The sequence below is a fragment of the Apaloderma vittatum genome, unplaced genomic scaffold, assembly GCF_000703405.1.
Source record: "Apaloderma vittatum isolate BGI_N311 unplaced genomic scaffold, ASM70340v1 scaffold1868, whole genome shotgun sequence".
NCBI lineage: Eukaryota > Metazoa > Chordata > Aves > Trogoniformes > Trogonidae > Apaloderma > Apaloderma vittatum.
The window spans coordinates 139,331-162,491 of NW_009730021.1; the positions used below are offsets into that span (position 1 = coordinate 139,331).

The following is a 23,161-nucleotide window of genomic DNA, read 5'->3' on the forward strand; positions in this document are numbered from 1 at the left end:
CAAAGCTTTGTTGTCTTTGCAGCTGGATACCTGAACCACCTTGAGTTGTGGAGGGACTTGCAGAGCTTTAGAGGCTCTCAGTCAGATGTCTGGTGATGGACAGTGCTGGAAACTATTAAACTTTTGTTCAGTGGTTCTCGTGTGGAGGAAGTGAGAGCACAGATCTTTAACCCCCTGGAAGTGATTAGAGATGAGAAGCACAAAGGAAGCCTTGATGGAGATTTTGGCCCTAAGCAATGTGGTTCCTAGCTTTCCGGCTCCTGCTGCCGACATGCAAAGCCAGGGCCTTGGTTTTTAATTTTTCATAATGTTTTTAAACAGATACTTTTGCAAATGTAAACATGCCCTGGCACTGAAGGTTTCCAGCCAAATTAAAGAGTCAGCACTGGAAAAATCAGCCTTCTGAGAAAGGTCAAATACAAGCAAACTCTGGAATTCATTGGGTCCATATGTATAAACTTCAGCTAATATGCGATAGACCCAGGGCAGCACTAACCTTGCAGAACTGAGCAGGTTTAAGAATGAAAGACTGGAACTGTCCTTAGGGATGTCTGTGGTCTGAGCAGTACGTTTGAATGTGTCAAATGACAAAAGACTCATGTCCTGGCTCTTGGTTGCATTTGCATTCCTCTTTGTCCCTTCCCTCTTTACCAGGAAGAGAGGAGGTTGGGAAAGAAAATGTGCTGTTTGGCATTAATTCTGAAAACTCACGTTTAGACATTGTTATCTGAGACCATGCTGGGTTTAATAATCTCCAACTACATGCCTATAAAGGCCTAATTTTGCTATGAGGATGCATGCCTTGCAGCCTTTAATTTAATAACTGGGAAGGGTTTCTTTATAAGTTGTACCACCTGCAGTAGTAATAGAAATCAAGACACTGCCTATTATTTCTTGGGCTGGATTGACATTTCAGCCAACATGGAAAGAATCAAGCTACCTACTGCCTTTAATTTTTTTAATTATTTTTACCTGTAATTTGTCAGAGCTTGTCATTAAAAGGAAGAACTGATGTGTGTACCTCTCTGAAGTGAGGAGCTTTTGCTTAGAGCAGCAGATGAAGAAATATTCTTCCTGCCACTGCACTGCAATAGTGAGTTAGTTAGTAGGAAACACTTGGTAGGAGAGGAGGTATAATGACAAAAGAAATTATGGCTTAAAAGCAGGGTATTTAAAAGGTGTCATCATTATGAGGCAATCCCCTAATCCCACCCCTATCAGCCAACAGAAGTGCCAGATCTGCAGCACACGTCAGCTGGCTAACCTGCCTGAAAGTTGTCATTGTTGGTGGTTCTGCTGCTTGGCTCAGAAATGTCTCTGCAGCTAAAGAGCTACAGGAAAAAAAGACAGAACCCCATTAGTTAGGAGAATGCCAGAGGTCAAACTGTGGTGCCTCCCTGGTGCCAGTACATCTTTAAGGGTCCCGGAGGAGTCTAGGAGGTAGAGCTGCTTGAAGGTTAAATGGGCTGACTTACTCTGTAACTCGTGCTGTTTCACTGAAGAGCAGAGGAGGTGCATGTTATGTGTAGTTCTGCAGTGTGACAGGAAAACCAGTTCCTGGTGACAGGGCTTTTAGATTGCAAGGAAGGGAGTCTCATGGTTGGAGAAGCCTTGGCAGCATCCGGTTAGTCCGAGCATGGGACCAGGCCCGATGGTGTCCAGCTCCATGGTGAGGGGGCTTAGGAGCTGTTTTGAAACGTGGTGGTGTTCAGGGCAGAGGCAGAAGCTCCACAACAAGGTTCTGCTTTGAAAACAAAGGCAGGAGAAGTGTAGTGTAGGGACTTGTGTATGTGTGTTCTTAAGGTTTTAGTAACTGAAGGGCTTGATTAGGTTTCATTTATCCCTGGAGGAAGAAGTGGCTTGAAGTTGCTCAACAGATATCCCTACGTCAAAGGTTTTAAACCGTCACACATCTGTAATCTTGCAAAGCATGCCAAGACGCCAAAGGCTTGAATGAGATTCATCATCTCACCCCTGTGGAAAGGGGACCTGGTGCCTACAGCAAAACACTGAAACCTGACTGCCTACAGTGAGACTTCTCAATTTATCACTGGGGATATAAAATGACAACATAGTGTTTTTTCAGGGCTTTTTTGAAGTGGTCTGAACTGCATCATTATTATTATGAGTCATCAGGTCATTGGCCTCTGTATTAGTATCCTGTTGGTATGATGAGAGAAGATACTACCTTTTGTGTTGAGCCTTCTAGGTCTTCAACATCCAGTTCCTGAATGAGGAAGGCTGACCTGTCAGCAGATCACAGAGGGATTACTGATTTGGCCTCCTTTGTGCCTTGCTCCCTCAGATATTTGGTATTCTCCACGTATGTAACAACCAGGCTAGTTAACATTTGGAATAAATTCTCAAGAGAAGTCCTCACAGTAAAGCTAGATGACTTTCTGAAACATATGGATGAATCTGTCCCTCCTCACAGTGAAGTTGCATGACTTTCTGAAAGATATATATGAACCTATCGTCAGTTATTTCATGCAGTAAAGGTGTAAGGTGAGAGGGTGAAATTCTGTGATCTGTGATACATACAAGGTCAACATTGGTAACTGTATTGAACTGGGATTCTGAATTGGGTAACTGTATTGAACTGGGATTCTGTGAATGCCCTAGCATCATGCCTGAGAATATTCTAAAAAGACTAATTCAGCTTTTTCTTTAAACAGGTATTATTTTTATTAAACCAGGACTTTGATCGTATATTAATAAATGTAGCTTCTGGAAATGTTTTGTCTCCATGAGTAGAGCATCGCCAGTTCTATTGCTTTGCATTTAACCTGTGTGATTGCAGTTTGGACAATTGCCTGGATTCGCAAATACAGGCTTGTTGATAAAACCAGCCTTAAGCTTGTGCAGTCTCACGGCCATGAAGATGCTGTGATGAACCCCCCTTCTAAATTAAAGAAAGATTTAAGTGACAGTGCTCCCAGATGTTAGGTAAAGTGAAACCTAGAATAGAACCTAAAACCTGAAAGAGAAGGTAAATCCTGACACTGGAGCAGCAAAGTCCTGAGTGCAGATCACTTCTACTCGAACTGGGTTTTCCATCAGTCGACCCCACCTTCTCCTTCTGGAGGGCAGCAGTTGCCCTTGGCTTAGCACGGAAAGTGAGACTATGGAGGGCAACCTTGTCCCTTGACACCACTTAACCTTGGCACTGATGATGGTTCCCCAGTTCTAACAGAAGTAAAATTGAGCTGCTTGTTGTCTCCAAAACCAATGCTGACGCTCCATCTCTTGGGTGTGAAGATAACTGCTGAGACAGCCCCTGCGTTTATGTGCAGGTTTTTGCACGTTCTGCAGAGAATCAGAATAAATAGAAACCCTTTAAATAGATTATTAATTAGCCTTCCCCTGACAGATAACTCTGTAGGAAATCCATTAGTGGATGTCTGGGTGAACTCAGTGCTTCTAGAGCAGCTTTATTGTTTTCTGCTTTCTCATTTTCGTTGCAGATCTGAAGCCCTGGGTGTCGAATTTCACCTATCCAGGTGTGCATGACTTTTCTCAGCTTGCACTGGATGCCAACAGGAACCAGCTCATTGTCGGAGCAAGGTAAAATAATCTTTTAATTAGTCCAAGGTTGCTGCTCAAGCTCTCTCCCTTCAGGTTCTGGCTTCAGAGGAGAGCGTATTTCCAGCTTATGTGGTCAGTCTCCCTCTAAAAAGGAAAGCTGTAATTTATACAGGGGGATTTAGACTCTTAGTATAATTGCAAAGAGAAAATTACCAGAATTAAAAAAAAAAAAAGAAAAGATGCAATCAAAATGACTGGTTAATGAAGCAGAATGCTGGCATCTCCCTCAGTATTGTGAAATTTAGAAGAGTTATAGTAAATCATTCTTCGCCATCCCTCTGCCAGCACAGAATTTGACTTTATGGTTTGTTTGCCATGGCCAGACTTTCCCTCTGTACCAGGTTAATCTATACAACTTTGCATAAGTCATGGTGGCAGTGTAAATGATTGCTTTCTTCTCTCTTAGAATTTACTCCGTAACCTGTTCTCTTTGTCTTGCTGATATAGCCAGATCCTCACCTAATGCATTTTGGAACAACTTTGTTGTTGTGGCCCATTATATACAATTAGCATGTATTTTCCTTTTTTTTTAAACATTATTTTTATTTAGGATGCCATAAGAGGAGGGTGGAAAAACACAAGATGAGCACAGGCAAGCTCTAACAAATTTAGAGCTGCATTTGTTACAGTGAAAATAACTATGGTTCCATGAAATAATATACGTCAAGAGAGGTTGAATCATGAGCCTATACAGCAACTACTTTTTATTGCATAATAAACAGATAAGACAACCCAAAAAGAAAAGACTAAGCGTGGCCTAACAAATCAGTTTAAGTATAACATTTAGCATCAGATAACATTGTGGTAGCAGTCTCTACTATTGATGAAAATGGAGGAAAAGACTGCTTCCTTCCCAGGTTATTCAGCATTAGAGGACAGGGAGGTGAGGAGCGGCACTGTAAGAACTCGTGATATGAACAAGAGAAAAGACCGTGATGTGTGGCAGAGGTGAGAGTTTTTTGCTTCACAGAGAACACTGAACTGTGATTTAATATACACTTTCTGTGTGTATTTGTGCAGTAAATAATAACACTTAACCTTCCTGTAGCTGTTCAAATTGCCAGTGGCACTCCTGCTTTCCGTAAAGAAACATTTGCTTTTCAAGCGACAGCTTTACCTATGCTGGAATCTTTAACCAGCAATTAATAATGTTTCAGAACAGCATTGCTTTGGGGGGATGGCTGTGAACAGTGCCTTCTGCCAGGCATTGCACAAACACAGGCACGTTGCTCTGAGGAATTTATGGTTTACATAATTTGGCTGCATGGCAAGTTTGCCCCTGTGCAGATGCTGCTGCCGCTGACACGCTTCACCCCTCCTCAAACCCCAGCAACGCGTCCTGGAGGGAGTCTCTGCCTCGGCAAGAGTTTATGCGAGTGTGGTGAGACACAAGGCTACAATATCATCATAAATACGGGAATAACAGCAAATTTGGCTTCCTGCTGGAAGTAGAATATATTGCATTGCATTGTTTCCTGGGGAAGCAGTAACGAGTATTTATAGAACTTGCTTGGAAAATTCAGTTTTCATGAAGCACTGCCCACCTGACTGGGAGACTGAAAAGTTTCGATGGTGCCACATAGCTCTGCCGAACAGTTCTTCATAGAGTTAATGGAGATGTCATTTCCCAGAATGTTTTTTTTTCAAATTGGATACAGGCTTGATGTGCGGGAAGTGGGGAGTGCTGAGCCCTTTCCGTCTTCACCATCTCATTTCCACCCTGTGTGAGGTGATAGGGAGAGGTGCATGAATGTGGGGGTGTGGACGGGGTCCCCAGTGCTGTGCAGCTCCGGATGCGCTGAGCTCCTGGAGCTGTGCCAGAGAAATGGGAAGGGGAAGTAAAGCCTTTTCTGTTCCCTTCTTCCCTGATAAATCCACACCTTGTTCTGGACTATTTTTAGGGGTGATTTTTTGAGTCATTAGTTGCTCGTGCACCATCTGCTTGAATTTGCAAATGAAACAATACCTCAAAGAGATAGGAGCTGTCTCTATCCATCTCTACAGGGTGTAATTTATGAAACCTAAATTTAAATGTTAACCATGCTTAAATGTGCTACTGTAGATCATATTAGTAGTAATGCCAGCTATTCTGGGGTTGTGGAAGGAGTTTAGGATCAGGGTTGAGTTTATAAGTACTCCCAGTTCTCAATTTCCTGGTTAACATCATTCTCTTAGATGATAGTGTTATAAATTATTTCAGACTAGTTCTTTCTGTCTCTGCTTAAAAGCAGTATGACCTCATCGCAGCATCTCTTTGGCTTGGTTTATCCTGTGTTTCAAAGCTTCACAGAAAATGCTTTCTAGAAGAAAAGGAGATCCTGAGGCTCATGAGGGCTTTTGGTTTCAGGTATTGGACACAGCATGACTGAAACTGTAAGAGGTATTGAGGGCGTGCCATGCAGACGGGGAGCTGGAATAACACGAGTCTCAGATTTTTAAGCTTTATCCTTATCTGAGAGGCCTCCCTGAATGACTGGTGATGTCTGAGCGCAAACCAGAGGAGTTTGATAACTCCACCGCACCAAATACCTGCCAAGTCAAAATCCCAGGAACAAAAGAATTAGTTTCAAAAGCCCACTGTGGTTTCTAAGCAACGTATTTACTTGTCACGTCATTTGTAAAATCCAAACACTTGCAAGTAAGGATATGAATAGTTTAGAACATTGTAAATCTCATACTACCCATATTATAAGCAACATTTCAATAAATATAAAAGCACACATTTCAAAAATTCATAACCTTCATTCTGACTCATAGTTTGCATGTTCTGTTTTTGTTTTAAATGTAGTGTTAGTATTTTAATACACTGTTTTTCTTCTGTGAAGGAGTGATTGTTTTGAAATATTTGCTGGTTTTTTCAGCTTTTGAGTGTGTGTGATTAGTATTTGAGCTGATTTTAATGGGAGGAAAAACAGTTTTCTAGATCTCATTATTACTCAGAAAATGCTTGAAAATATGGTCATGGCAGTGATTTCACCTGCATATTGGAGAAGCAGTGCTCTGCTCTCTCACCTGTGCTGTAGGCAGGGTGCCCAGTCCCTGGAGAGGATGCATTTTCTGGAGGAGGTACATAGTGTAGCTGTGACATCCCACCTCCTCAAGCAGCCTCACTCCTTGAGATCTCATTACTGGCTGGGCAGAGGAGCCAGTAAAGAAATGATGATATGAAAGACCCTGCTTGGAGTCAAGCCAAAAAGCATGCTTCACAAGAACTCCCTGGTGAGAAGAACATAAAAGGTTTAAAGGAGGATGGTTGAAACACCGTGTGACAATCTGGCACGACAACAAGCTGAAGGGAAACAGCTTGGAGAACAGGAGGATGGTGCACAAACAAATGGCTGCACAGAGAGTGGCTGGGAAGCCCTAAGAGAAACATTTGACTTTTCCCAGAAGGAAACCACAGGGGTGTCAGCTCGGGGCAGTAGCCTGCTGGGGCTGTGGATGTGAGAGGCATGGCTATGAGAGTTGGCCATTTGAAGTGAGTGGAAGTGTTACTGTAGAAAGCCAGCCAAAAAACGTCATGACCAGAAGTCCTCATGGTTCTACCTTCCAAGAGGGCTGTCAGCTCCATGAGGAGATAGGAAAGGATTGTCTGTCATGGCTGTCGCATGGGGAACTGCAGCTCAGGAGCCCTTGAGACAAGGAGGTAGAGGATAGTTGGAAAAGGCTGCATGAAGGGACTCAAAACTGACTAGTAAAGTGCACGTCATTGTAGACTGCCATACTTTTCCGCAGTAAATGTAGACCTACTAAGGTGCTCATGGTGCAAGTCTAGATGCTTTGACGGGGGTGATTTTCATACTTGTTTTAGAGCTGAAGTGAATGTGCCTGTTAATGCTAAGTAGATGAGTTCAAGAAAGGAGATTCAGATAGTTTGGGGAGCGGGAAAGTGCTATAGGAATTTTCAAGGGTTGTTTTAGGGGGAGCACAGCAGGCTGGATGCACCCCTTCCTGGTTATGATAGCTCCTGATTAAAACAACTCTGGATCATGCAGGCTCAGGAGCTGAAGACTGAATGGAATGACTGATGTACCAAAAGAGTTGCTTCAAGCTGCAGCTTGCAGAAATATGGCAAATTGTAAATATACTCTAGGACCCTCAACCAGCAGGTTTGGCACCTTAAGTTTATTTAAAGTCTCCAGTGTATGATAGGTGAGTGTGTCAGACACGGGGTTTCATGCAGATTTCTGGCAGAGTCTAGGCTCTTTCCTGCCTGCTTGGCAGAATGCTCCAGAGCACTGCAGTATAACTCTCACAATGTGTGCTGCTTGGAAAATATCACTCTTACCCTTGGGCACCTTCAATCCTGTCCAGGTCTGGACTGCCACTGAACCCTGAAGAAAATAAGTCTCTGCAGATTATGTTGCCTGGGCAAAAAAGCATTTTGCGAACCAGGAAATTCAGTGGCAGAAGTTGAATCAGAGTTGATCCACAGATTTAGAGTATCAGGAATACTGAGTGTCAAGAATACTTTCTGTTGCCAAATGATCAGGTCTTCTCACCAACATTTGTCCTCACAGGGCTTCTGTGAGTCAGGGAGGCACTGATAATTTCACACTACAGATGGGAATCTGAGGCCCAGAGAGATGAAGAGCAAGCCTGCCCTGTAAGAAGCTGTGATGTTGAGACATGTGAGTTTATAGTAGATCTAAAAGGTAGTTCAGTGCTTGCTGCCCTAACACAGCTACTCCTGCAGCGAAACTGTGCTTTCTGAAGGAACCAGTCAAAGTCGGCGCAACCTCAGAGGTCTCTGCACTTGGCCAATGTGGGCATAGACAAAGCTCTTCTATGAACTCACAGAAGACTTGTGGCCGAGGTGGGGGATATGGTTGTATTTCCACCTGGTAGTTTAATGATTTGCCCTCAGCCTTGTATCTACAAAGACAACAAAAGTCTTCAAAATGCTCAAGAAAGTCTGTGACTCCCATACAGTTACACTGGGACAGTGGGGCTTCAGCATGGCTGAAAGAGTCAAGTCTCATATAGCACGGAGAGACTAACATGCAGATGACGTTGATGACAGCCACATGGGCAGAACCAAAGGCTAAATAGTCCACTGGCTTGTCCCTTTGTCAGCTGGGAATAACGTGCCATTCATCCCTGACAACAGGATTTCACTCAATGCTTTTCTGAGACCAGTCGACTGAGCTGAGTTACTGCCATTTCTGATGACTTGCAGTAGTATTGCACTGTCTTACGCCAGCTTTACCTCCTACTAAGTCACGTTTGGCTGAGAAATTACCTTGCTAGTTGAGGTATTAATGAGGACGTGAGCAAGCAAAGAGCATGATAATGTTTTTGATTATATCCAGATCGTAGGAGTGTAGCTGAAAGCGCTGCTGCAGAGAAACCTAGAAAAACAAATACCATCCTTTCTCAATGTGATTTTTCCTATCAGACAGAAGAATGCTCTAATTAAAGTTGTATCCTTTTATCAGGGATTGGAGGGAGGCAGATAACATGGTGATGTGAGGAAAAATGGGACTATCATTCTCTGAAATTTACAGAAACTTTCAAAGGACCATTGATGGTCAGCTGCCTGACCTGCATGTTAAAGAATATGGTTAAGGTGAGAAACCTGTGATTAGACATTGCAGCTGGTTAAATCCGTAATTGGGAGTGCACGGTTTCTTTACACGGGGAACAAAAGTGTGATTTACAGTGCAGGTCTTAACCTCTGTGCTTGAGCCTGGGATAGTTCAGAGGGAGATTTTCCTGATACTGTGCCTGGAGAGGCTGATTCAGCCCTCGTATAAGTGTGGAAGGATGAAGCCCCGCTGGGGTGTCTGGTTCTTACCTATAGAGTTTACTTTCTTCTGCTAGTCTGCAAGGAGTCTGAATTTGTCATACCCCAAATCTGTGCTGTCCCTGGCTTAGGTCCCTTGAGGAGGAGGTGAAGAGGTGTGGACAGGAAAGGACAGAAGGACGATTTTCATAATTATGGGAATCTGGGAGCTTTGGAGCTTGGCCCAAATTTTGTTCAAAGAGTAAATTTTTTTTTCTTAGTGAAAATTTGTGCATTTTCTTAAGTGCAGAACATGAATTTTAATTAATTTGGAATAAATCAATCAAATAAAATGCTATACTGCAGCACTGTCGGGTTGCTGGGCTGGACCAATGCAGAGAAGAAGCCGCAGCTGTAGGAGAGCAAAGAGACAGCTTCGGCCCAGGCGTTGTGTATGAAGAAGAGCATGAGGCAGTGGCAGTCTCCGGTCTGTGAACTGTCAACAGAGAAACCAGCTGGTCCTTCAAATCACGTGCAGAGCAGTTCCATCTACCTCTCTGCAAATGACCTCACCAGCCTGGAGTCCGTGTGCTGTTGCCGATCTTCAGAGGAATGAGGATCTCGGCTGACTCATGGCCAGCCCCTGCGCAGCCACTGTGGTGTGAAGGGCAATCTTGGCACAGCACAGGCTGATAGGAAGCATCCTTACACAGCAAATTGCAGGCATGACTGGAACAATATCTCATATTTTTGGTGATACCCTATCACTTGCTTGCTTTAGTAACACACTGAGAATAATTAAGTTTGAAGATTTTATTTCAGAGAGTAGAGGTGTGAGGAAACATCAGGTCAAATGCCTTGGAGGCTTGGACCTGATGTGTTTTACAGCATCAGAGGATGCGGCTGCAGAGCAGTTTCCTTTTTACATTGCTGAAAATACGCTCTTCTGCTCTGGTTAAGTTGGTGATATGTCAGATTTATATGGCAGGGCTTACCACAGCGACTTGCATATCACTTTATATCCAGATGTTTAGGTGCTGAGCCTACTGTTCTGTGCTACTGCAAAGGTATAAAAAACACAGCAAAGAGAAGGGATTGGTTGGCAATAACTTAAGCTCACCAGCCGACTCTATCAGTCTTTGCATACAAGTCATGTTGAACTCACCCAGAGTCTGAGGAAAGCCTGACAGAACTGAGCATGTTTATCAGCCTAAGTAGGCAGGTGGGGGGGCTGCCAGGGAATATTTGAATGATAATCAGTGCACCAGAAGAAAAGGAATTCTGCAGTACAACTTACTGAAAGCGCAACTAAAAGTGATGGGCAAATAGAAGGTCAAAAGTCCCCATGCAGTTTGGGACCACATCACAGCACTCTAAGTGCTCTAAGTGTTCGGTGACTCTGCCAACTGGATGAGAGGGGAAGAGAAGAGCTGTCAGCCACATGTCACAAGAGACTTTAGGTGACACGCAGGATAGTATATGATGGTCTGAGAGATGGACTCACTCTGTCAGGAAAACAGGAGCAAACTCACACATGAGTTTTGAAAATTTGGCTCAGTTTCCATCTCTGAGGTTTTGAAGAAACTCATCTAGTGAAACAGAGGGAGGGAAATGTGAAAAAAATATGGAGATTGACCTGCATTTTATAAATATGTTTAACAATATGTTAAATGTTCTTGTTCTCTGAAGTGTGTACATATGGTTACCCTTCAGAAAACAGCTGGTTCAGGGTGTCTCAGGAGCATAGCAAACACTGTCACTCCCAAGAAGGTGGGATCACACTGGAGCGAGGCTTTGCCATTCCTGCCCTGAGGAAAGAGAAGGGCCAGAGACACCAGAGCCAGCTTCCTGTTGCCCTTGCAAGCCAATGGAAGAGGGGACACGGCTCTCTATCCAAGGGCTGATTCCCTTCCTGCTTCTCCTTCTGAGAGGGGATCTTATTGATGTATATAAATACATGAGGAGTGAGGGTCAAGAAGAAGGTACCAGTCTCTTCACAGCGATGCCCAGTAATAGGACAAGGAATAATGAGTGTAAGCTAGAACAGAGGAAGTTCCACCTCAACAGGAGGAGAAGCTTTTTCACTGTGAGGGTGACAGAGCCCTGGCACAGGCTGCCCAGAGAGGTGGTAGAGTCTCCTTCTCTGGAGACTTTCCAAACCCGTCTGGACGGTTCCTGTGTGGTTGCCCTAGGGGATCCTCCTGTGGCAGGGGGTTTGGACTAGATGATCTCTAGAGGTCCCTTCCAACCCTGAACATTCTATGATTCTGTGATTCTCCCTCCCATGGCAGCAGCCTTCCATCTGGATTTCTGAAGACTGGTATAGTCCAAGGGTGTCACAGCTTCTCTGTTGTCCTGCATGCTCGGCAGCTGTAAGCATCTAGTGATTCTTCCTAGAGGTGGCCTGCACCCTATGACCTTAAAACTGAAAGTAGTTCTACTCCATTGACTGGAATATAGAGGATTTGATTTTCACTCTTGTTTTCATTAGCAAGTACTAACTGGGCCTCAGGAGCAACCCACAAATGGTAGCTGGGACCCTGGCTTCATTTGGGACCTGCTTAATGAGAATGATATGCTGTTTGCATAAGGAGCCTCTTCTAAGAGGATGCTCCTCTAGCTCTGGCTGGATTTATCACTGAGAAGTGTTGCTCTGGGAAAAGCAATTGCTCATACAGCAACTGCATCATGTTACTGTATGCCATTTAGTATGGTTCTCTGTTGAACATCTATTGATTTTTAAGGAAGAGTGATGTACCGGAGAAGTCTTTCTTCAATAGAAACAAAATTTCTGGTGAATATGTACCCAGCTTGTAAAGGAGATGCTGGCTCTCCACCTTTTCTCCAGCATGTGTATGCTAGGCCCTTCAAATGAATCACTGGAGTGGCATTTGCAAACGGATCATTACTTCACGCTCTGGAATGGGCATGTAATTAACTCCTTCTGAGAGCAAAGGCCAGAATCATCCTTCAGGAGCTGGGTTTCCTGAGATGGCTGGGTAGTTCAGAAATGTGGATAACCCTCTGAAAAGTTCAGCCACAGCTGGACCTGCATAGAGGCACTGCACGTTAATCTAGCATGAGATTTGGTAGCCAAGAGACCTGAGGTCTGATCTCAGTTCCATCACTGACTTGCTATGTGCTTTGGAGAAGGTCATTTAACCTTTCTCTGGCTCATTTTCTCCATTAGTGTAAGGGGGAGAATGATACTAACCAGCTCCCAGGGAGTCGTGAAGCATGACTAAGCTAAGTGTTTGTCATGTACTGTGGAAATACAAAGTATATCTAAGGCCTCCAGGAGCAAAGATAGGAAGAGCTGACAGGAGTTGCTGGCTTGTAGCCTGAGACTCAGCCCCAGCACATGGCTTCTAGGAGTGCCAGAAGGGAGCATTAGGTTTGTCACATGCATAATTCTCTGTCTTGTTTCATATTGCCCAAAGGACCCTGTTCTGTTAATTATTTTTCTTATTATCTATGCTGTGACAGTTGTAAATCCCGCTCGCAGACTTGGCTCCTGATGGCACACAATCCCCTGCTGAGGAGGGGAATTGGAGAGGGAGATGCTGATCTCTTCTCCCTGAGATCCAGTGATAGGATGTGTGGGGGTAGTTTAGAGCTGCACCAGAGGAGGTTTAGGAGGGACATCATGAAGCATTTCTTTACCAAGAGGCTGGTCACACGCTGGAACAGGCTTCCTAGAGAGGTGGTCAATGCCCCAAGCCTGTCAGTGTTTAAGAGGCATTTGGACAATTCCCTTAACAACATGCTTTAGCTTTTGGGCAGCCCTGAACAGGCACCTGGACTAGATGATCATTGCAGGTCCCTTCTAACCGAAACAGTCTGCTCTATTCCATTCTCCGAGAGTGGGGAACACCTTCCCAGAGCACCACCAGCCTACTTGAGTCTCCAGTACCTCAGGTGGACTGTGTTGGATGGCTGTTTCAGTGCAATAATAGACCCCAAAAGGGAAAGTGACTCTTCAGTCAGTTCTCTTCAGCCTTCCCTAATTTTTTTTTTTAATGGTCAAACATTATTATCAGCTTATTTTGGCTTTGTTGCTACTTGCATGGTGATTGTCTGCATACAAAGAGGGGGTAACAAGGGAGGGGTGAGCTTCTCTACTAAAAGGTGCAGGCAAATAGCAACAAATGAGCAGGTTTACGTGTCTTGTAGCGATACAGACCAGCTGAGACAAAGTAGCATGTTATTGGTCTCTGTGTGTATATCAAAGTCCTGAGAGGTTTCGGTCATGGTTAGCACTAGGGATCTTGTGGCTCTCAGTTTGCTAGCAGGGGTTGTTCTGAAACACAGAGAGTTTATCTTCCCTGTTGGGTGTGTGCGGAGGTGGACGGAGTTGAGAAATGTGAGAAAGGGTCTCTGCTATTATTCAAGCACTCTTGTTTTTGCACCTTCCCATTGCAAAGGCTTAATTTGTCTTGTAGCTTTGTTGCTCAGTGGCATCATAGACGAAGCACTTTGCTGTAAGTCGTTTCAAGGCCAGGCAATGTGTGAACGAGTCCATGGGCATCATGTTACCAAGTTCATCCAAGGTATGCTTGGCTATATGAAATAAACACTTAATAAGCAGCTTTGACTTGGGAATGTCATGGCAAACAGATTTAAGTGGATATGTTCTTACACCCTTTCTTGAAACACATCTCAGCTGATCTCCTGCTGTTCTGATACGTATGCTTTGTGGTGCCAGGCACGGTGAGCACTTAATCATTTTACAAGGCAGCCAGATACAAATTATGAAGCCAATTAACAAATACTTTCATCTACAGGATTTATACTATAGCTTGGCTCGCTTTGTATGCAGACCAGCGTAAGAGGGCTCAGTTCACAAAAGTATTTTAACATCTAACCAATTTATGTGTGTGAAAATTGCACTTCAGCACAGGTTTACATGCAGTACCCCAGCTTTAGGGGAGAGTTATTTTACTACCCAGGGAATAGACAAATCAACCTGGAGATCAGCTCCTGGTTGTGCTGCAGATATGCTCTATGATGCTGGCTAAGTTGCTCAATCTGTGCTTTAAATTTAAATGAGAACAATGTCTCTTTTTCACTCTTCTGTATATATGTAGACTGCAAATCCTTCAATACTACGTTGTGTAGAGGAAGAGGGTCTTTACAGCAGGTAACTTCATATGTCTGAGCAGGGGAATAATATGCGCCTGCAGTCAGAGGTGACAGAGAGGGGATGCACCCTCAGGTTGTTAAAACAGGCGTCTGCTGTGAATCTGTCTCTGGAGGAACCACCAGCAACCCACTCAGTGTCTTACCGCAACAAAATGCTAGACTTGGCTGAGACTGCAGGATATTACTATTCAACATGGGCATTTTCAGAAATGCACTGATGTTCATGAATAATAACGTTGGTAGTAATAATAATTAATAACTTGAGGCACCTTTTAATGTGTGTAATATCATTTGTCCTAGCACTTAGAGAAGTGTAGTCACTTGCTCTGGAGATGGCTGAAATGTAGCCAACTCTGGGATGAAACAGAGCTCATGTTTTAATACCATGGAGCAAAGTTGTGTGACCTTTTAGGACAGAAAGTAAGAAGGTTTTCCTATCCCTCCAAGTTTGTGCACCAGCTTTTTATACAGACGAAGGAGGTCTTTAGAATAGCTGGTTGCACCAGGCAATTGCTCTTCTGGCCTAGTCCAGATGGGTTTAAATTAAGAGAGAAATGAATTAGCCAGTGTTCACTTACAAGACAAAATGGGAGGGGAGAAAAAGAAAAAAGGGAAGACTGAGAAGGCGCCTCATCCATTCACGCAGATTTCTCAGTGTTCTCATATATTTCTTAATCTTACTCTCAGCTGCTTTAAATTATAGTTCAGCAAGGTATTAAACAGACATAACTTCAAACACAAGCAGGAAGAAGGACACAAATGGGGCAATTCTAGGTACGATAAACCATGCCTGTCATTCAGAGACCTTGCTCATTCTTGGACTGAAATTACAGTTAAAATGCAATTCATAAAAATGACACTGTCTTATTCAGCAGATCCCCTTGGCTTTTTACTGCTGGTATAGCTTTACAGAACAAGCATGGTTAAAGGAGTATATTATTAATTAAGAATTAGCCAGTTCTGGCTGGGCAGGTCAACTGGAGTCTGGAGATGTCTCTGATAGCTTGGTCTGTCTACTGGTGTTCATATTACTGCTGATAAGATGTGAGAAGGATCAAACAAACAAAACAAACTGCCAGTGGCGGTGCAGACACCAGGTGAGGCAAGCTGGTGAAAAATGTAGGGAAGGCCTCCTTTCTGTAAGAAAGACACAAGGTCGGACTTAAAGGGCTGAAGGGTCATATGAAGCCTTTGAAAGATCATTGTTCTATTCACATTAGTATTACATTCCTGCCTGGTTTAGGTCTCAGCCACCAAGTGATCTCACCACTCATGCTTTGTCCAGATGCTACACAGCAGTCACTGGGAGGACAGAAATTGGATTTACTTCAATGGACACTGTTCCTGTCTGCATTTGTTTTGGCTAAGTGCAACAAAAATGGTGTCCTTTAGATGCATCTCTTTTATTAATGGTATTTCTGGTTGCATTTGCTACACAGTGCTATCACAGAAAAAAAACAACTAGTATTAAAATTTATTACTCAGTCAAACTGTCCAGCGTTTCACAAGACTAAAAGAAAGGACTGAAATCCACATTATAAGACTTGCAAAATCAATGCATTTAAATAGCATGCTTAACAACAGGATAGCAACTTCAAGTCCCTAGGTATGAGAACTTTCTCCTTAGGATATTGTAAGATTGGAGGCCAGTGACATGCTTAACTTCTCCAGGAGAAGGCTTATTCCATAATACCTCATGTCCTGGAATTGCATTAATATTTTGGTGAGAGTAGCATGCACTTTTCCAAGGGAGCTCTCACATGAATCACTGGATGAGCATTTATCTTCATTTTGAAATTTTCACTATATGTAAGCTTAGTGCCTCTAATCAGCTGTATGCATGTGCTGGACATAATATTTAAGTCCATAGCTGATACTAAAGAGTTAATAACAAATTACTTGGGAAAATATGCAGCCCTTTGAGACAGAATAGGGTGTCAGACTGTACTAAACTGCTGGATATTCAGTGATAGGACTAGGAGGTTTTGTGTGTGTGTGTTTCTCTGTGTACTTACAGGAGGTATAATCATAATTACTTATATATTTTTTTCAGATATTGCTAATGGGTCTCATTCTTCTGTGGGTAACCAGGCCCAGTGTGGAATAGGATTGTGCAAATCAGAGCAACTAAGTTCAACATCAGCTGAAGATTTGGTACCAGGAGTTTGACTTCCAAAGTTCCCCATCATTCTTGTTCCCATCTTTGTTTATTGACAGTCAGCAGCAGTTGAGACCATGTGGTTTATTTATAGAACTAGGACAAAGTATACAGGCAACTATGGTTATGACTTAGGTGATATACAAGTGAGAGATTACAGAAGAAGGAAAAATCACTCAAGCCTTACAGCGGTCATCGTGACCCAATATGAATCTCTCGTATGTTGAAGTTTAAATTGCTTTCTTTGCTTGGGCAGATTATGCTGCTGCCTACAAGCCCTAAACAAGGCTCTTTAGAAGAGTTCTTAGGAACTTTTCAGCACTGTAGGAGCTCTGATTTCTCTGATCTAAGGCTGGAACTTGCAGTCAGGGGGGTATCTGTATACTGACACTTCTAGAGCAGAGGAAGCTATATCATCAAACTGCACTTCCTACTGCTTAAATAGAGCCACCTCCAGAAATATAGTTCACCTTGTATAATATAGATATGTCTTCTCTGGGAGATTGTGGGACATGGATCACAGCTCTTTAGATCCCCTGACAGATGGGATGAAAAAATACGAAGTTAGACATGGTCACAATCAAGTCCATATGGCTTAATATGTCAGCTGATTCCTAGTAACTGCATTGTCTTAGGAAGCAAAAAAAGTGAGATGAACCCTGTTCACTAAGCCTCATCCATAGATGTTTATGCAAATTTGTGTTCCCTTCTATTTGTGACGGGATATGAACGTGCAGAAGGAGGGTTACAGGAGCTCAGCTGTGTGGTTTCTCATGCTACAGTGACTTCTGTCAGGAATTCCCTCGCTTTGCCTGTGGAGATGTGATGACAGGAGGACTGGGAGTATCTGCAGTCACTGCCTTGATTTCCCTGCTGGTTTTCTGTGCAAAGACATTTTGCTGAGAAGTGTCTGTCCTCTTCTCCTCCTTTTCCACAAAATCCCACAAAATCCTGGATGGGAGCACCCACAAGGACAGGCTTGGGGGAGCATACTCCAGGAGTCAGCTTTGCTCCAGCTGGCTTCCGTCCAACCCCAGTTTTCTCAGAATGCAGAGAAAAACATGAGTGCAGCCCATACAGGACTTTAGCTAAAGCCCTTTCAGGGTTTGCAAAACAGTCCCTGCATTGGTGGGATTTTGTTATGGTTTTTCATTATGGATTCTGGAATATTTTACTCTAGACTTGCTCAGAACTTTGTTATGAGATTCACTAAGACACTGATAAACAAGGGGCACATATATATGGCATATAGCCATAAGAAAAATGGAACTATTTCTGCATTCTGTGAAGAGGAGTCCAAGAATGGATATTATAGAAATGAATGACCAAAAAATTATGATTTGCTTTTATAACTTTTCCTTTCCTTCTTTGGTAGCCTAACAGTTTCTACTTCTTCTGCTTGTTCATGCAGGAACTACCTCTTCAGACTTAGTCTACACAACGTTTCTCTTATTCAGGTATGTTCAACTTTTTACTCTCTTGTTTTATTTGGATTGCTAAAGAATGTTCTGTAATATTTGATGTACGTTTCCAGAAGGCTATATAGTGTAAATTTTCCCAGAATGATGGAGCAAGGAGAATACAAAGTCAGAACTAGATGCTTTTTCCCACTCTCATGATAATGCTGGGGGAAGGGCTCTTCTACACTCTCCCGTTTGCACAGCGCTCGCCACTCCTGATTCTTGAACATTTGGGTGGTAATGGGATCTGCCAAAAATATGGCTTTGTAAGAGGCAAAGCAGGTAGTTTGACTGATACGGGCTTAAACACAACAATCCACAGAAATCCTTGACTTTCGTTAGAGGAGACATCAGGACATGTAGGAGAAGCTTTTACTATTCTTGCCCATCCTCACTTTCAGCCGTTGTTGGCCTTTGTGAACATGGATTGCTGAGGAGCTGTGTTTTGCTGAATATATTACTAAAAGCAAGATTGGACATGCAAGCATTCAAGAGGCAAAATAGGTTGAAAAATTTATGTTACCTGTGGCAGAATGGAGGCAAGGCAGCTAAAGTTTGAAAGAGCTTGCGAATATCCAGCAGTGTTAGGGCTTTCCTCCTACTGCAGTCAATCTGGAATTGGAAGATGCAGCAAAAATTGTTAGTGAAAACCCCAACTGCTTATCTTTAAATAAATAAATACTTGTGCTCTGGGATATTTACCGTCTTCTACAGTTGCTAGAGCACCAAAGATATATTCAGCATTTTTCAGACAGATTGAACGGCCTTCTATACCTGTCCCTACAAAGAAGCTGTTAGAGTAGCGTTGCCAGCCATCCTGATACACACAAGCCTTTTGCTGTTCATAAGAGTTACAAGTGTAGCTGGAGAGAAGAAAAGATGTTTAATGGTTGTAAAATGCATTGAATCTTCCTTTAAAAGGAAAACAAAGTCCGGAGTTACCAATGACAACAATAAAGAGTTAGAGAAGCTGATAGTCCCATTTGGCAGTTTCCCTTTGCAGAGCCATATTAGTATGGCTGGAAGGCTTCCAGCCATCGCACAGGAGAGAGAAATCTCTGTAGTTATGCGACGTGTCATACCTTCTGCAATGCCTGTTATCACACTGCCTGACACAGCCTCTTGTGCTTGTGAGACGAGGGATCCCCTTCCATGAAACCCAACTGTGAATCTCCCTTACACCCTTTGGAAGGCAGGCTTGGCTTGGGCCCTTTTCAGTGCAGTGAGTTTCCTTTCCTACATTGCAAAACATGGGAAGTCTCCTTCTATGGCACTGGAGGATGCTGTGGGATCTCCGGTTAACATAATGAGCTTAGTCTGCTCCTGCTTTCTGGGTGTATCCGGTCACTTTGCCAAGACTTTTTGCATGACAAAGAGAGCATGGAATTATGTTGACACACGTGTTGGGAATGATGGAAGCGATTGTTTCCCGACCTAATGGTTGCCTAAGTAGCTGCTTGGCTTGTCTCCATAAAGCACATGATGTGGCTTAGAGGCACCCCCTCCCACCTTCCCTTCGCCACGCATCATTTTAAAGATTCGATCAGAAAACGAGACAAGAAATGCAAGGAATTTGCAGTTAGTTCTACAGGGGGTGAGAGTGCAGTTTAAGAAGTAATCACAATGCTAATTTGGGTTGGTTTGTATCTCCTCTTTGCTTGTGAGTAAAATACAGCGTGGATTGTGTCAGGACTGATTTGGGGATAGTTTTTCATCTTGAGATTGCGGTCTGATTTGTTTCTGCTCATGGGACTTAATCTTCAGGTTGCCAGTGGTGCTAAATCTGCTTCAAGGTGCAGGATTGTGCTGACAGATGTCTGCTCTCTTGCATTTGTACTTCCATGAGGTGAGGGCAGAAACATGAGGAGCACAGTCTACAGAGACAGCAGGATATGCTGGTTGTGGGGCAAAGCCTGGCAGCGTGAGGAATATACCTCTTTACAGCAGGGTTAGGTGAAGTGTAAAGGTGTTTTTCACTTGTGCGGTCAGCTATATCCCTAGGCTGCACTGGCCCTGTGGGGAGAAGGCAAGGGCACATTTCAGCCCCACAGCCACCATGGGAAGGAGAGGCCAGGGTGCTCCTGTGAAGGACGTGACTCCTAATTGTCTTTTCAGCATGGATGGCAACAGCATTTTGCAGGGTACCCCTGTGCCACCACTTGCTAGCACAGCAAATTCAGTACTTGGCGTCTCTCATTCTTTAGTGGGTAGATTTACTGGCTTACTCTACCTAATGCATGTTTTCCTTGACAGTTATTTGTTCTTTAACCAGAAAATGGATTTTTCCTGCCATTGAGCAGGCCATAATATTTTTCATCACAGCATTACTTTATTCATTGCTTTCCAATGGGAATAAATTCTTCTTTTTCTGGATTATAATCGTCTTTATGAATGTTGTGTACTACAAACTCAGTATTAACCATGTCGTTATTCTCTGAATTTAGAAGGGTTTTGTTGAATAACTGTGAAGGCCTTTCATTTAAGCTTAATGCAAAATCAGTTTAAATGAGCAAGAGTTTTCCATTAACTTCCAGGATCATTTTGTGAAACTGTAGCTCCTGAAAATACATTTTAGCAGTCTTCAGTTCTAGGAGCTCAAGTGGTGGTATTACTCCTGAATATACGTTGGACTCCAGTAGTATAAACTTAATTTTGTAATCTCCACAGTGAAGAACGCTCTGGAACGTCATGTAGGTGGGACAAGAAGTTATTGTCTTGGAATTGCAGTAGATTACAAGGCAAAATTTAATGTTATATGAGCAAGTCACTGGATAACAGCTGTGTAAAAAGATAGCATTACCCTATAGAATAGGTGAGATTTCGGGGCGGAGGGAGGGAGGAGATGTAGATTTTATGACATGTCAGCTGTTTGACATGGTCATTTCTTTTCCTTTCTTATTTCTCAGTTCCTCTACCGTGTGCTCGTTTTCTCCTCACTTTAAATTTTCTGTTGGTTCTGCTGAGGCTGTTTCTTCAAGACTGTAGCATTGAGCTCTTACATGAGAACTAGTGACTGGAGCAGAAACTGAAGCAGAACAAGCTCGTTTCCTGCTCCACAGAACAAAGTGTCCCAACTTCTCTGACATTTTCCCCTCTCTCTCGTTGTTTCTGAAATGTGTTTCTGAAATTTCACTTGGGACTTGAGAAGCCTTTCACCAAAAGAGTTTTAGTTGCATGAGAAACCTTGGTGGTGGTGGTGAATTTTTTTTGGTGAGAAACATTTTTGGCTCACTGTCAATATCCAGGAGGAAATTGAGGCCAGTGTATTTTGGGGATCACTTGTGGTTTCGTCTACCTGTCTTTCTTGCCAAAAGAAAGCACATTGTTAAAGAATTTCTGAAAATCAGCATCTCAAGATGCCCCCGGTGGGATATTCAAAAGCACCTGTTAATTTTGGAAACTTTGACACGTGACATTCAGATTCTTCAGCAGTTGAGAAACTTAGTTTTAAAATGGATACTGTTCCCTAAGTCTTTTAGCAAGATGTTTCATCTCCATCTTTAAATGATCCTCTTGTATGAGTTGTAAGCTCTAAGTATTAGACATTTGATAAAACACTTTTTGAAAATGAGGTGCAATTGGAGCACATGCTGTTTAATTTATGCATGGGTCTGAAACAAGGTGAGCTCCTAATCTGCAGCTTTCACACTAAGGCCATAGAAAAGGCAGTTTTGTACTGGAGTTTGTAATTAATGGAGTAGGTGGAAGGGTCATTTTAAAAATGTAAGCCTTTGAGCAAATTTTTTAAAATGCACGATGCTGATTAGGACTTCTTAGCAAGAAATGCTATTCTCTGGTGTGCATTAAAAGCAAGCTACTTGGCAGACGTTTCATAAATCCCAGTGCAGTCCCTACCCCCTGTTCACCCTGATTTTACCTGGGACTTACAGTTCTCAACTGAACTGAGTGTAAAATGATTTTCCCAGCCTTTTTGAGACGCCAGGATTTCTAACCTTTTTGCACTGAGATGAAAATAAGACTTTCTGACATCTGTGTAAAAACTGAAAAAGAAGACAGACACATGGTTACCCGGAATGCAAATATTCTGGGTCAAGTTATTTTCTGAAGCATCAAGAGAGGATTTGAATGTGCATTTCTCTTATCTCAAGTGTGTGACCTGGTTTGTTTGTGGCATCTTTTTCCTTTTCCTTTCCTTTATGTTTATGACCAAAAGGTTCCCTTCTAGACTCTCATCTGATAAGTTTAATAGAAACTGTTAGAATTTCATAAAATGTTTTGATTTCCATTATTTGTTTTAATGGAAGATCTCTTGTGAAATAGCTTCTAACCAGCCCTGTGAACTTTGTGTGCTGATCAGTTTTGTTATATCAGGTCAATAGCATTTAAATCACTTCAAGAGTCTGTTATGTATTCCCTTTCTTAAAAAAAACCTGTGTTTTAACAGAATATGAAAGAATAAATGGGTACGCCTGTTGCAAAACCATGACATACACTTGCAGAGCATGTTTCTCATCAGCCACAATTGCTTTGGGGTGCATCTGTTCCTTCTCCATGGGCCACAATCCCTTCAGAGGTTTCCCTGCTGTGGCACAGGCATAACCACAGCCACAGATGCTTCTAGATGTACCTGCTCTGACATGGGCTTATCCATGGCCACAAATGCTTCAGGGCGTCCTGCTCCCATGTGGACTCATCCACAGGTCACAGTCCCTTCAGCTCAGGTTCACCCCAGAGCTCCAGCCTGCCCAGTACAGCAGCACAGAAGCAGCAGCGATGCCCTGTACCTCTGCCAGCCCAGGCACATCGCCATTGCCCTGACCAAAGTGTTCCCAGGCACAGCAGAGTAAGACGATCGGCAGTCTGGCGAGCAGCGAAAGGCAAAAAAGTAGCTACAATGAGCATAGATTCTAACATACTATAAGGCAAGCAAGACCCATGACAAACACAGAAGCCGGACAATTAATAGCTAAACAGCAATAACAGCTGTAAATTCAGTCTTGCACATTGCAATCAAATCTGTTGTTATGTCAAACCTTTGAGTCCCACATTGGGTGCCAAAAAGGACTGTCACAACTTAACCCCAGCTGGTAACTAAGCCCCACACAGCCGTGTGCTTGCTTCCACCGAGTG

At 43.1% G+C, this 23,161-nt stretch overlaps 1 protein-coding gene across 1 annotated transcript in view; it reads left to right on the forward strand.

Moving 5' to 3' along the window:
* The window catches only part of LOC104277843 (semaphorin-5B-like), a 79,856-nt gene that overhangs the window by 13,460 nt on the left and 43,235 nt on the right, over window positions 1–23,161 (forward strand). The window contains exons 2-3 of the mRNA XM_009874617.1: window positions 3,465–3,564; window positions 18,022–18,067. Coding sequence (XP_009872919.1) covers window positions 3,465–3,564; window positions 18,022–18,067 — 146 coding nt within the window. The remainder of the gene's footprint in view (window positions 1–3,464; window positions 3,565–18,021; window positions 18,068–23,161) is intronic.